Below are 15720 nucleotides of genomic sequence, written 5' to 3' on the forward strand. Positions count from 1 at the left end.
ATATAAATTAGCACTGATAGTGTCAGGGATGAGTTTCACTTCTGCATGGTATTTGCAGAATGGAGCGGAGTAGAAAACTGAGTCCATCTTTAGGAAGTATTTATGGAGGAAAACCGCTAAAATAGATATACGCACCATCAGATGCCTAAAAGAAGCGTCAGGTAAGCCAGGGCCGATGGAAACTAAACTTTGTATCTTCATCAGAGGCGACGCTCTAGCTTTATTTATAGATTAAATAAAAAAACACAAGTTTTTTTGAACTGAAAGTAAGGAGCGACATTAAAACTTAAAACGAACCGAAATTACCCCGTATATGAAAGGGGCTGTATCCTTTTCAACGCCCTCACTCTTTGCGCTGAAGTTTGACCCTTTCTCTCAACTCTACTTTTTAAAACAGTAAAAACTTTAGCGTAAGGAGCAGGACGTTGAAGAGGGAACAGCCCCTTTTATATACAGGGTGATTTCTGTCCGTTTTAAGTTTTAATGTCGCTCCTTAGTTTCAGTTAGAAAAACTTGTGTTTTTTTATTAACTTTCTGAACGTTTTTTAGTTAATCCATGTTTTGATTTTGGCTCTCCGCAGATGAATAATTAAAGTGAAATTTGCATATTTAATTATTTGGCTAAATGGCTTTCCCATAGTTTCGATCGAATGATATTGAGAAAAAGGGGGGGGAGGAGGCCCAGTTGCCCTCCAATTTCTTGGGTACTTAAAAAGGCAACTAGAGCTTTTAGTTTTTACGAACGTTTTCATTAGTAAAAGATATACGTAACTTACGAATTAGCTTACGTAACAAACTTCTATATTCGTATGTCTTTATTACTTATATGAGAGGGTTCGCCCACTCGTCAATACATCGCTCTTTGCACTAAAGCTTAAACTTTGTCCCCTGGATCACAAAGGACGTAGAATAAATAGTTTAAATTACTAAAAAATACTTTAGCGTAAAGAGCGAGGTATTAGGAGGAGGTGAACCCCTTTTATGCGTAATATTTTCTGTTCGTTTTAAGTTTTAATGCTACTCCTTACTTTCAGTTGAAAAAACGTTTTCATATTTATGTTTTCATTGTTTTTTTTTAAATAATGCTAGAAAATGCTGCGCCCCCTTTATGGAAATATTCTTCCCCCATGAAAAACTCCTCCATGGAAAGTTTCTCCCACATAACCTACTCTTCTCGATCCCCTCTCCAACCAAAAATCCCCCTGAAAATGTCTGTACAGTTCCCAATAACCATTACTATATGCAAACACTGGTAAAAACTTGTAACTTGCAGCCCCTCCCACGGAGACTGTGGGGGAGTAAGTCGTCCCCAAAGACATAGTTATAAGTTTTTTTGACTATGTTGAATAACATGGCTATCTCAGAGTTTTGATCTGACGACTTTGGGAAAAATGAGCGTGGTAGGGGGCCTAGGTGCCCTCCAATTTCTTGGTCACTTAAAATGGGCACTAGAACTTTTCATTTCCGTGCGAATGAGCCCTCTCGCAAAATTCTAGGACCATTGGGTCGATACGATTATCCCTGGGAAAAAGAAAAGAAAAAAAAACAAACAAATAAACACGCATCCGTGATTTGTCTACAGGCAAAAAATACAAAATTCCACATTTTTGTAGATAGGAGCTTGGAACTTGTACAGTAGGGTTCTCTAATACGCTGAATCTGATGGTGTGATTTTCGTTAAGATGAATTTTAGGGGGTGTTTCCCCCTATTTTCTAAAATAGGGCAAATTTTCTGAGGCTTGTAACTTTTAATGGGTAAGACTAAATTTGATGAAACTTATATATTTAAAATCAGCATTAAAATGCGATTCTTTTGGATGTAACTACTGGTATCGAAATTCTGTTTTTTAGAGTTTCGGTTACTATTGAGCCGGGTCGCTCCTTACTACAGTTCGTTACCATGAACTGTTTGAAAAGGGCCCTAAGACTTCAATGTAGGCTATTATTTATTTAATTTTTTTCTCATTGCCTCTTCCTATGGAAGGGGTGGCTACAAAACTTTGGAGGGGGCTTAATCGATTGGACACTGAAAGATCTAGTGCCCTTTTAAGATTCAAAAGTAATGGAAGGCAAACTAGCCCACCTACCATGCCCTTTTTAATTTCCTTCACCCCAATCACATCTGATCAAATCTTGAGATCGTTATTTTATTCAAAATAGTCTAAATATCAAATATCTGTGCCTCCAGGGATGGCATGACTCATCGCAGTCCCAGGAGCAAGGGCTGCGAGCTCTGCAAATCTGTCCATTGTTTATATACTGGCTTTGTTTTATAGTAAAAGGGGGCATGTTTGATCCAGGGTCTCCAAAAAGGTTTGTCAAGATATTAAGATGGTTGTTAAGATGAGACTATCAGAAAATGCTGCGGGGAATGTTGATAAAAATCAAAACACAATAAAGTATATGCTGGCTATCAAAAGAGCATATCAGCAATATCTCAGAAACGGCTAAGAGTTTTTAGTTGAGGGTATTTAGTCTTAAAAATGTCGTAAATTTTGCAATTTGTGAGTAATTAACATTGCCCATTATTATATTATTGACATTGGAAAGGGGAAAATGTTTCATCCTGGGTGGGTCCGAAAAGGCTAAGAGTTCAACTGAAACTTCAGTGATTTTTTCTTGTTCAAAGTCTAAAGGTTAAGTAACCATGTCCTAGTGGATGACATGACCCCCCAGAACCCCAGAGTCAAGAGCTTTAAGTTATGCAAGATGCCCATTGCTTACATACAGGGTTTATTTTGAGGATAGAGTGGCACGTTTGATCCTGGCTCTCCAAAAGCCCTAGGGTATCAAGGTGAAACTTCCAGGAATTGTTGAGATGTTGAACAAAATTTAAAAAAAACCACAAAGTGAATGCTGATTGTCACATGGGTGTATCAGCAATATCTCAGGAACCCCTATGGATATTAAGTTGAAACTTTAAGGACATTCTGAGCGGGATGTTGAAGAGTAATCTGAGGATGACAAGTCCCCATTGCCCTTTGTAGGCTCCCCCCTTAGCATCAATCAAAATTTTGACATAGCCATTATTTAGAATAGTCAAACATCCTATAAATATGCCTCCGGAGATACTATAATCTCCTATAGCCCTCGGAGAATAGGCTTTAAAATATGTAAGTTGCCCATCTTTTGACATATGGGGTTTGTTTTTTAGGAAAGGGGAGCATGTTTGATCCCGGGTCTCCGAATATAATTTTATAATTTATAATAATAATTTATTCCAGAAAAAGCCCGTGGGCCATAGGAAATTTACATAACAAAAAACAAACAACAAATTAACTAAACTAGATTAATACCATTTAAAGAAAACGCTCCCGATGTGCCGCTGCAATCCTTACAAATCTTGCTATCCTTTTAATACTCGGGAAATTTGTCTCTTTCATTCTATCTACCATCCATATCTCATTCAATTTTTCTTTACCATACATCTCTCGCCTCCAATCATTCAATTCGACACATTCACACAAAAAATGTATTAAACTTTCATCCTGAGATCCACACATAGGACAAGCAATAGATTTTACCTTCTCCCCTTTTCTCCCTTGGTACTTTCTTTTCTCCCCAATCAAAAATCCATTTCCCCTCCAATCCAAATAAGCCTTCAAATCCTCTCTACTTAACCCAGCCTTCTAAAATACCTCCTCCCCCAACTACCCTTTATCTGTCTATACAATTTTAGCGACCCTGAACGATCCAGACTTGCCCACCATATCTGTATTTCTTGGTTCTTCAACCTCTCTTGTACCTCCCTTATTACTATTTCCTCCATACCCATAATCCCCTTTCCTTCATTCCACCATTCCCCTAATCCACACTTATCTAAGATATCCTTAATCTCCGCCGGCCACCCTGTTTTACTATTCTGTCTCAACGCCTCTAAGTATGCTGCCTTTGCTACCGTAAATCTCTGCATACCCAGTATCCTAACCCAATATCTCACCATGGTCACTAGCCTCATAGATCGCAGCGATACTAGCCCTAAATCCCCCTGGATTACCAAATTACTAAACGAATCCCTTAGTCCTAACATCCTCTTATAATATCTCATCATAACCACCTCAAGTTTCGGACCTTTCCGATAGCCACAGATCTCTGCTCCGTAATGCATCGTCGGTACTATCTTACTTGTCCAAATCCTCTTATGTACTCTAATATCTCTCACCCGTCTAAGACTACTCCTCGCTATTTCACCGCTAATATACCTCCCCCTTGCATTCGCTAGATCCAGATGCCCACTGAATTTCCCATTACTGGTAAACTTTACCCCAAGATAAACAAATTCATTATTCACTGGTATAGTTTCACCTTTAAAGAAAAAATTCACATCTTCACTTTCCATGGCTTTACTACCAAATACCATCACCACCGACTTCGATGTGTTCAGGATTAACTTCTTCTCTTCCAAATAAACCTCCATAATCTCTAATAATTGTTGCAGTTTCTCCTTTGTTTCAGCCAGTAATACGATGTCGTCAGCAAATAGTAGTAAGCACAGCTTAAGCAAATCTATCGATATCATTGGTGCATTGTTCTTAACGAAAAATTCATTGGCATCATTTACATAAAGGCTAAACAATTTCGGTGACAGCACACATCCCTGCTTTAGTCCCAATAAAGATTGCACTGGAGTTGAGCACTTTCCCGCCACTCTCACTACTAACTTCACGTACTTATACATATCGCACAGCAACAATACAAAATAGTGAGGTAGTCCTAACAGGTTTAACATTAACAGGTGTTAATATAATGTGGATACCAATTCATTATTCCAGGTCATATCCACATATAATGTGGATATGATAATCCACATTATCATATGCTCCTTTTAGGTCTAAAAAAGCTGCAAATAACCTTAATTCTCAAAGTAAAAATATGATCTACTGCACTATGGCTTTTTCTAAACCCTACCTGAAAAGGGGATAACAGTTCCTTTACATCCAACCACTTCCCTAATCTTAATTCTATAACCTTGCAGAAAATCTTACTCATCACATTTCCTAAACTAATTATTCTACAATTACTATGATTCTGCCTGTTACATTTTTAAAAAATTGGTATTCCTACTGACACATTCCACTGATCAAGCCATTTCCTTTTTTCAGTCAAAATACTGAAAACTGCTGCTAAAACTGGTACTAGAACTGTTTTCCCTATTTTCCAAATCTTTGCTGGTATTCCATCGACCCCCGGCGCCGAAGATCCCTTCATTCCTATTAGGCTTGCCCAAACTTCCCCTACCTTGATCGGTTCTAATAGACTATAATCCTCTTGTCTTAAGGGGAAACCATTCTGCTCTCGTAGCTCCTCTGATAACCTCCCTATACCGTCTCCATATTGCTCCCTTTTGCTAGTGTCCTGCTCCAGGTATGTTTTCCACGACTCAGCTGGAGGTATGTGTTTGTCGTTGGCCTTGAATTCCCGCCTTACTTCACTCCAAAACTGTTTTGGGTCTTTTGACAAGTATTCCTCGCTGATCTTTATGGCCCTAATCTCTTCTACTTGTTTTTTTATTAGCCTCTTGTAGATTTTTCTCTCTGTTCGGTACTCCGATAAGTGTTTATTCATTTCCTGGTCATTTAGTGCTCCTTTCACTTTCCTGAGAAGTTGAACAAGGTTTACTTTCAGCCTCCGACAATCCTCATCAAAGAATTCGTTTGTATAGGCAAAAGAATTCGAATAGGTTTAGGCAATTAAAGTGAAACTTTCCGGGAATATTGAGGGGGATGAACAGGCTAAGTACAAGCTAGTTGTCAAAAGGTGCATCAGCCATAATTCAGGAACGGCTGATGATATAAAGTTGAAACTTTTAGGGCATACTGAGATGGGTTAAAAAGAGATTGGAAGGTAATCAGCTACCTTTTCAGCTCAACTTTTCTATTCCCCTCAATACAGAACACCATTTTGAGATAGCTATTTTTATCTGAATAGAAAAAGGCCAATAGCTATGCCATCGGGGATGACATGACCCCCCCACGACACTCGAGAATAGTGTTCCAAAATTTACAATTTTTCCATTGTTCACAAATAGGAGTTGTTATTCTGAAGAGGGGTAATTTTTGATCCTTGGTGGATTCGAAAAGCTAAAGGGCATTAAAGCGAAACTTCAGGGAATCTTGAGGGAAATTTTAAACGAAATCAAAAGACATTGACGTGCATCGAAGTTACAAAAAGGGTGTAACTATCCGTAAGTCGTTGATCAGTTCTTCTGATGTACCAAAGACCACAAGAGAAAGGAATTTTGTTGACACCGGAGTTTTCACCTCTTGCGATAGGGTTTTTACCTTGATTAAATAAAAAAAAAACAGGTTTTTTTTACCTAAAAGTAAGGAGCGACATTATAACGTAAGACGAACAGAAATTATACCGTATATGAAATGGGCTTTTCCTCCTCAACGCCCCGCTCTTTACGCTAAGGTTTGACTCTTTCTCTTAACTCTACTTTTTAAAATAGTAAAAAACTTTAGCGTAAAGGGCGGGGCGTTGAGGAGGAAAAGCCCCTCTCATATACGGAGTGATTTCTGCTCGTTTTAAGTTCTAATGTCGCTCCTTACTTTCAGTTAAAAAAAATATTTTTTTTTATATAATTTCTGAACGTTTTTGAATTAATGCATGTTTTGATTTTGGTTCTCCACACATAAATCATTAAAACAAAATATGCATATTAATTTTGTTTGGCTAAATGGCTTTCTCATAGTTTTAATTGGAAGATTTTGAGAAAAAAGGAGAGGGGGAGGAAGCCTAGTTGCCCACCATTTTTTTGATTACTTAAAAAGGCAACTAGAACTTTCAATTTCTTACGAACGTTTTCATTAGTAAAAAATATACGTGACTTACGAATTAACTTACGTAATGAACTTCTACATTCGTTTGTTTTTATTACGTATATGAGGGGGCTCACCCCCTCGTCAATATCTCGTTCTTTACACTAAAGCTTAAATTTTGTCCCAAATTCTCAAGAATGACCCGGAATCATAAAGGCCGCTGTATAAATAGTTTAAATTACTAAAAATACTTTAGCGTAAAGAGCAAGGTATTACTAGTAGCTGAGCCCCTCATATGCGTAATAATTTCTGTTCGTTTAAGTTTTAATACTGCTCCTTACTTTCAGTTGAAAAAACTTTTTATATTTATTTTTTCATTGTTTTTTAAATAATGCTAGAAAATTCTGCACCCCCCTTCATTGAAATTCTCTTCCCCCATGACAAATTTCTCCATGGAAATATCATCCCACGTAACCCCCATCCCCTCCTCAACTTCTCCCTCCCCCTCCCCAAACCAAAAAATCCCCTGAAAACGTCTGTACACTTCCCAATAACCATTACTGTATGTAAACACTGGTCAAAGTTTGTAAATTGCAGCCCCTCCCACGGGGACTGTGGGGGAGTAAGTCGTCCCCAAAAACATAGCTGTTAGGTTTTTCGACTATGGTGAACAAAATGGCTATCTCAAAATTCTGATCCGATGACTTTTAGGAAAAAATGAATGTGGGAGGGGACCTAGCTGCCTTCCAACTTTTTTGGTCACTTAATTAGGACACTATAACTTTTAATTTCCATTAGCATGAACCCTCTCCCGACATTCAGGACTACTGAATCGATACGATCACCCCTGGGAAAAAAAAACAAACAAAAAAACAAAAACTAATGAACACGCATCCGTGATGTCTTCTGGCAAAAAATGTGAAATTCCACATTTTTGTAGATAGGAGCTTGAAACTTCTACATTAGGATTCTCTGATACGCTGAATCTGATGGTGTGATTTTCGTTAAGATTGTATGACTTTTAGGGGGTATCTAACCCTATTTTCTAAAATAAGGCAAATTTTCTCAGGCTCGTAGCTTTTGATGGGCAAGACTAAACTTGACGAAGCTTATATATTTAACATCAGCATTAAAATGCAATTCTTTTGATGTAGCTATTTGTATCAAAATTCTATTTTTTAGAATTTCGGTTACTATTGAGCCGGGTCGCTCCTTACTGCAGTTCGTTACCACGAACTGTACCACGAACTGATAGTTTTTCTGGGTCTCTAGTAAGTGTATAAGTCTATGTATAGTATGTGTATAGTATGCCCATTACAAAACTGCCAAATCAGGTTCTGCCAAAAGGATTGAAATTTTCAATAGCCCTCTCGAAATTAACTTATAGTGAAGTTATCGCGAACATAGAAGGGGCGATTCATGACTCTCGTGCGGAGGCTGAAGAGATTGCTGAGGCTAGAGCACATTTTGTTGAAACCTTGCTGAATTCGCCTTCTGTTCATAATCTAAATTTAAAACTTTTTAGTAAAAATGAACGCTTAGTCTTACGCTCACTACATAAAGATCATTCCACGATTATTACTAAAGTCGATAAAGGCAATACTGTTGTTGTAACGGATTCGGATGATTACGACAAAAAAGTCAGCAAATTTTAAATGATTCTAACACATATGAACAATTAGCTACCGATCCCATAGAAAAATTTGTTTCGGAAGTCCGAAAAAAGCTTCCTTATCTCAAAGGAAAAGATGAAATCATAGATCAATTGTACAAAACTTTTTCCCCCGTGATTGAACACCTCCTCGTTTTTATGGTCTTCCTAAAATTCATAAGCCCGGTAATCCGCTTCGACCCATTATTTATTCGTATAATTCTCCTACAGCAAAAATAAAGAAATTCTTATCAGTTACATTTCGCCCACTGTTCAGGCTAAAAAATCCTACATTAAAAATTCCGCAAATTTCGTTTCCAAGGTAAAGCAAGTTTTGGTTTAACCAAATGCAAGAATTGGCAGTATTGATGCGGATTCAATTTATACCGGTTATAATTCACAAAAGGCCGAACTGATTTTGGAGCATAAACTCAGTTCTAATCTATCTATATAAAAAAAACTCTACTAAAAAACTTTTTTTTTAGTGAAGAAATTTCTATCTTCATTCATGGCGCATTAATTACAGTGTGTAAGAACTGGGACATGGAATGATTTTATGTAAGGAAATTAGATTTATAAGAAAATAGCCAACATTTTGTGGGGTATGTCCGTCATTTTCTATATCTATTCAAAATGTACGACGCGAATAAATTTTTATGGGTAAATTTAATTCATCAGTTGTCTATGTTCAATCCTAGCTTTAAATCTATCAAATATAAATTCAAACTTTTTTGATTGAAAGTGGCTTCTCGACATTTTTTTATAATTCTGTTGTTAATTGATAAGGGGCATTCGACACTTATCATTCATTACTACGAACGGCTTGACTATGATATTTCCAACTACTCTTTTTCCTTTTAATCTCTTACCATTGCAAAACTCAACAAACTGAAATATAAACCTTTGATAAAATTACAGTATTTCTTGCAAAACAGTATAATCAATTTTAAGTACAGTTTCTAAATTCATAAGAAACTATTGCAGTAAACGCCATTCAGATGTGAAACAAATTGCTCAATTTCAAAGAAAGGATATATCTTACCTTGAGAAAAGCTGGTTTACAAAATGTGGATGTCCTGTTTTTACGCTGTAATGAACAACATTCAGTAAAAATTCTTTCACCTCTTCTAAAGTCTGTGGTTTTTTGGGCAACTCTAAACTTATTAACTTCGACAATTCGTCTGGATTTTTCCATCTTAAGACAGGGGCACTTCTATCTATTCCATCAAAAACTGCACCAAGTAAAAGCTGATCCAATATTTCGCGAAAAAAAGTTTCATGTTTATGCTTATTGGGTTGGCTTTTAAACATCTTAATCATGCTATTAAATGACAAATTTTCCGAGTCTTTTCAACTTTATATAGCCCAAGTTTTTTTATTGGAACTTCCTCATTGGGATTCAGTTGACTGCCCGGAAATCTAATTTCTAAATTGATATCAATTATTTTGACTTGAACGGGCGTGTTTACGGAAATATGTTGGCTTTACTTGCGATAATGCAATTACTTGAACTGGACTTTTTGCTTTAAACTTATTTTTTTTATTTCCTTCAAATTTTTTGCTTCTTTGACCTTTTGAGTGCACGACAAGATATTTGTGCTTTTGGTTGATCATGAGAAATAGAATATTATCTATCCGGATGAGCTTTGAGTAGTAAATAAAAGCGATAAGCCTATTCGCTGAATAATAACAAAGTTGCATGAATGTTGCATTTCATTAACTAATGTAGGCCTAAAGAGGGTGGCGTTGTTGCAGGGGCAATAATTTGGTTCAGTCCTTTTTTTTTCTTGTGTCACCAATTTCAGTATATTGCGAGACAGTGATATTGCGAGAGCAGAGCTACGTTTAATTTTTGCCCTGGCCAATGAGTACGGTTCTCACTTGCCCTTAGGTCAAAATCTACTGCATGTGAACTCAAGCGGTGTTAACTCTATATATAAAAGAGGACTATTAGAAGCTATACCATCTTGTTTTTGTTTATTTGAGTAACGATTCTGTGCTCAGGAGGATATTTCCAGTGTAAGCTGAAAGGCAAGCAGGCACCAATTTGAAATCGGGGCTAGACTAAAATTTGAAAGTGCTTAAAATGAACGACGGCTTTCTGGTGTCAATGCAAGGAATTTTTTTTATTATAAAATAATAAGTTTAAAATTAAACATCCAGAAAGAAACTTTTTTCTAATGGGCCCAAAAGTCCTACCATCTACTTTTATAAGTCTTTTCTGTTTGTGCCTTTGGTTGAGTTTGCTATTTAATTTTCATGTTTTTATTGACCAAGGGAGGAAAGTGTATCATTTCTACATATGACTCATAAAAGTTGGAAACTTGAATAGCTCTCTCATTAATAAAGAAATTAAAACTTACGCTTTGCTGTATTGATATTATAAAGCTGGTCCACGATAGAAATCAAATTTTGGACTAAGATAGATGGATATTTGTCTTAGACGGTGATTATATAATCTTTGAAGAGTTGGAAAAGTACATAACATCAGATTTTTTATGCAAACATTCGACAAATAAAAATTCTTAAAGGGTTAAGAGTTTCATTGCTTTGGTATGTATGGGGAAAGAAACCGAATAATGACTCTGTTTAGAAATGAGCTAAGTTCTGGTTCGGGGCTAAACGAGCTAAGTCCAGATTCAATCTAGAATCTAGCTAGGGGCCTTAGGTGGTTGTGTGACCCTCAACCATCCTAATCCTTCCCTTACCAAATTATTAGAAGGAAGTACTTGTTGTCATTATTTTTTAGGTGAGTGCCCCTGTTAATTCCACATGGTTTTAGCTTTCGTTTACTTGTTAATAAGAATCATTAAAATTTTTATCTAATGTCTTCAGGGGCAACAGAGGGCCGCATAGCTAAAAAGGGCACAGGTTCTGGGCTGGTCCCACCAACTGCTTTCGACTCTTAAGAAGGACACAAACACTTAAAATTTCCAATCAAATTAATCTTCTTCGAGACCCCTTCCATACAAGTCGCCCAGGGCTAAATTAAAATATTGAAGGCATATGCCTCTTTACTTAGGCAACGCTAGAAAACTGCATCTGAAAGTGCATGCATTTGAGTGGGTTTGCAATCCCCAGGTAATATTTGTTTGTTTGAATTTTTACCATTGTTCTTTACTTTCGTGTAATTTAGGCTACTATTGAGGCTTAAAAAAAAGGCTAAAATAAGAATTGTACTGTTCAACCCAATGGCTGGAGAATGTAGGATTTAGGAATTGAAAACACCATTATGGCCTTTAAACCCGTTTATTTACACCAGATTCGCCACTAAATAGTTGGTGATAATGCTACCTGGACCATTTTTCGTACTCATAAGTTCGGGAAAAGGGCCTTAGGAGCTGAAGCATCAAATGTTAGGCTAACACATGAGCACAAGCGTCATAAACCGTCTTATGTGCTGTAATTTTTATCCTTCGCCAGTTAAACTTTGGAGGGAACTAAGTTGATTCGAAATCGGAAGTTCTAATGCCCTTTTTAAGATTCAAAAGTGATCAAAGAGGAACAAGCCTGGGGGACCCTCTTATTCCCAAATGCGTCTGATCAAAATTTTGTAATAACCCTTATGTTTAAAATAGTCCAAAAATAAAATAACAAAAACTCTAGGGCTAGTAGAGCCTCCAGAGTCCGGGGGCACGTTATGCCGCGGGCCATTTATGGTTTTTATGGAAGGGTTGTAGTATAAATTATGGAGGGGACTCATTCGAATGGAAATAAGAAGTTTTAGTGTCCTTTTGAAGAATAAAAGTTTCGGAGGGGAACAATACCCCTTCTTTTCTTTCTCCGAGATAAAAAGTTCTTCCTACAGTTTTACTTTGAAATCAAAATCGAGGTTTTCTAAGTAGGAAATTGTCTTTCATGATAAAAACTCTAGAGACTATTTCACAATAAACTATCAGAGCTACATGAGCTCTGTGTCATACTTGCGATTGCAAAATACAAATATTTCCTAGTGAAATATAATGCTACGCGAGAATAGAACCACCAATGTTGTGCCATTTGGATTATTTATAATGAAGTTTTTTAAGGAATTAATGGCAACTTTAGAGCAGAGGTAACCTCTACTGCACAATAAAAAGATACCCGGTTAAACCTTACCAATAATCCGTGGGGTCAATCAATGGTATTTTCAATAAAGACTTTAGCAAAAGAGTGAGTGGTAAGGTTGATTAGGAAAATCAATTTGTGCTTAAATTTCAGGTTAACTCTTGGCAGCGGTTATTCTTACACTAAACGAGTTTTGAAATTTTGTTATTAGGCTATAAGAACCACCAAATATGTATTTGAATTCTGTCCGTCAGCGACCATAGAAACGTCATCTGTTTCTCCTTTAATCCATAACTAAACCATATATTTAGGTTATCATAGGGAGTTCAAATGAGCTTAAATGACAAATACTTTGTTGAAGGAATGAAAGCGTATTTAATTTATTGATAATTTAATAGAAAAAGAAATATGCAAGACGTGTCCATTATGAAGGCATCTCGCGCAGATGTGAAAAACTTCCACTAAGCACAAGTGCAACTCGATCACAGCACAGTTACAACGCATCGCAACGACTCGTTAAAGTGAAAAAGGCTAAATGTCCCTTGGAAAGTATTTCTAGCTAAGTACATGCGAGTGACGGTTTTGGTATATGCCACGATTTTCTGTCATAATCGCATCTAGTTCATCAGGTGTAAAGGATTTTTTTCGTATAAAATGACTTAGTGAGCTAACTACTCGCATAAGTTCAAAGGTAAAAGAGTGTAAATACAATGGGATTACTTCATAAATAGGGGAGAAATTATTTTTCAAAATGTTGGGGGAGGGGATTTGCTTCTTTTCAATTTTTTCAATGGAAATACCAAAAAGTCTCTTTTTAAATGAAAACACTAGAAAGTCATTTTTCCATGAAGACAGAAAAAGAAGGTATTTTTAAAATATGGGGTGCCAAAACTCTTGGGAGGGAAAGTAGTAATGGGTAATCTATGCTTTATTTGACAAAATGCTGGCAATTTGCCAGTAATTGTATGCGTCTTTGGCATTGACAGCTTTGCTGGGGACTATGTTAGAGCTTTCTCGTATGCACTATTTGATTCAAAATTTTGAGCTGAAACTGTTCGTATATTTAATTCAGAAAGTGACTTTTCATGCGAATATGCGAGTTTAAATTTGGAGGGTTGAACTTTCCAAACTAGGGAGAATCCAATCCTTTATAATTTCCTCCACAAATGAAATATTTGAAATACGGTAATGTAATGCCGCAATACAGCTGTAAAAGCACTATCAATCATTCTCCGAGCTTAAACAAGCGCTAAGAGCTCATAAGGAACTTTTAACGAGTTCGGAAGAGCCAGGAGTCAAAAGCTCATATGGTATGAGCTCTAGCAAAATTCTAAGAATCAATAGATTAATTTACAAGGAAAATCAGAGGCTTAATGCCGGTCAGGATTGAAAATAAAAGCTCTGAGACGCGAGGTCCTTCTAAATATGAAAATTCATTAAGATCCGATCACCCACTCGTAAGTTATAAATACCTCATTTTTTCTAATTTTTTCCTCTCCCTTTAACCCCCCAAAAGGTCGAATCTGGGAAAACAACTTTATCAAGTCAATTTCTGCAGGTCCCTGACATGCCTACCAATTTTCATGGTCCTAGCACGTCCAGAAACACCGAACTCGCCAAAGCACTGGACCCTCCTAACTCCTACAAAGAGAGTGGATCCAGTCTGGTTACGTCAATCACGTACCTACGACATTTGCTTATTCTACCCACCAAGTTTCATTCCCATCTCTCCACTCTAAGCGTTTTTCAAGATATCCGGTTCCCCTCCAACCCCCCCCCCCCCAATGTCACGAGATCTGGTCGGGATTTAAAATAAGAGCTCTGAGACATAAGTACTTTCTAAACATCAAATGTAAAAATTACTCACGAACGTTCACCTGTTCTTAAGTTAAAAATACATCAATTTTACTAATTTTTCCGAACTAACACCCCTTCCAACTCCTCCAAAGAGAGTGGATTCAGTCCAGTTATGTCAATAACGTATATAGGACTGTTGCTTATTCTTCCCGCCAAGTTTCATCCTGATCTCTCCACTCCAAGCGTTTCCCAAGGTTCCCCCCCCACAACTCCCTCCAATGACACTGGTTCCGGTCGGGATTTAAAATAAGAGATTTGAGTTACGAGGTCCTTCTAAATATTAAATTTCATTAAGATTTGATCACTCCTTCGTAAGTTAAAAATACCTCATTTTTTCAAATTTTTCAGAATTAACCATCCCCTCAACTCCCCCAAAGAGAGCGAATCAATTCCGGTTATGTAAAACACATATCTAGGACTTCTGCTGATTTTTCATTCCAAGTTCCATCCCGATCCCTCCACTCTAAGCGTTTTCCAAGATCTTAGGTTCCCTCCTACTCCTCCCAATGTCACCGGGTCGGGATTTAAAATTAGAGTTCGATACACAATATTCTTCTAAACATCAAATTTCATTAAGATCCGATTACCCATACGTAAGCTAAAAACACCTCATTTTTCCTAATTTTCCAAATTAACCGTCCCCCCACTCCTCCCAGATGGTCGAATCGAGGAAAAGACTATTTCTAATTTAATCTGGTCTGGTCCCTGATTCACCTGCCAAATTTCATTGTCCTAGCTTATCTGGAAGTGCCTAAACTAGCAGAACCGGGACAGACAGACATACCGACAGAATTTGCGATCGCTATATGGCACTTGGTATTTACCAAATGCCATAAAAAGGGGCAAATGTGAAGGCTCTAATTGATTTGCACTGAGAACAAGTAGATGGGATTGGGGATGTATCCCACCAATAGTAACAGGGGTAAAGAGATGCCCCTAAACAAAACATACCAAACTCCCTACCAAGCTAAAGGAAACTGGGGATGTATCGCGCTAACAATAACAGAGCTAAAGTGATATCGCTAAAAAAGACATACCGAGCTCCCTACTAAGCTAAAGAGGGTTGGGGATGTATCCCGTTAATAATAATAGGGTTGAAGTGATACCCCCAAACAAAACATGCCGGACTTCCTACTAAGCTAAAGAGGGTTGAGGATGTATCCCGTTAATAATAATAGGGTTGAAGTAATACCCCCAAACAAAACATGCCGGACTTCCTACTAAGCTAAAGAGGGTTGAGGATGTATCCCGTTAATAATAATAAGGGTGAAGTGATACCCCTAAACAAAACATGCCAGACTTCCTACTAAGCTAAAATGTTGATCGAATTAAAAGCTCAGTTTCCTTCAATTAATTATTAAACCAGCCAATTAATTAGCACATGAACACCGACAAAATAATTAG

At 37.2% G+C, this 15720-nt stretch overlaps 1 protein-coding gene across 1 annotated transcript in view; it reads right to left on the minus strand.

The window, feature by feature from the left end:
* Positions 1–9755, minus strand: part of LOC136029190 (cysteine sulfinic acid decarboxylase-like) — a 59338-nt gene extending 49583 nt beyond the window's left edge. Inside the window, exon 1 of the mRNA XM_065707327.1 lies at positions 9455–9755. Within this exon, the coding sequence (XP_065563399.1) occupies positions 9455–9732 (278 nt within the window). The 5' untranslated portion in view covers positions 9733–9755. The remainder of the gene's footprint in view (positions 1–9454) is intronic.
* Between the last annotated feature and the right edge of the window lie 5965 nt (positions 9756–15720).

The sequence above is a fragment of the Artemia franciscana genome, chromosome 7, assembly GCF_032884065.1.
Source record: "Artemia franciscana chromosome 7, ASM3288406v1, whole genome shotgun sequence".
In the NCBI taxonomy this organism is placed as follows: Eukaryota; Metazoa; Arthropoda; class Branchiopoda; order Anostraca; family Artemiidae; genus Artemia; species Artemia franciscana.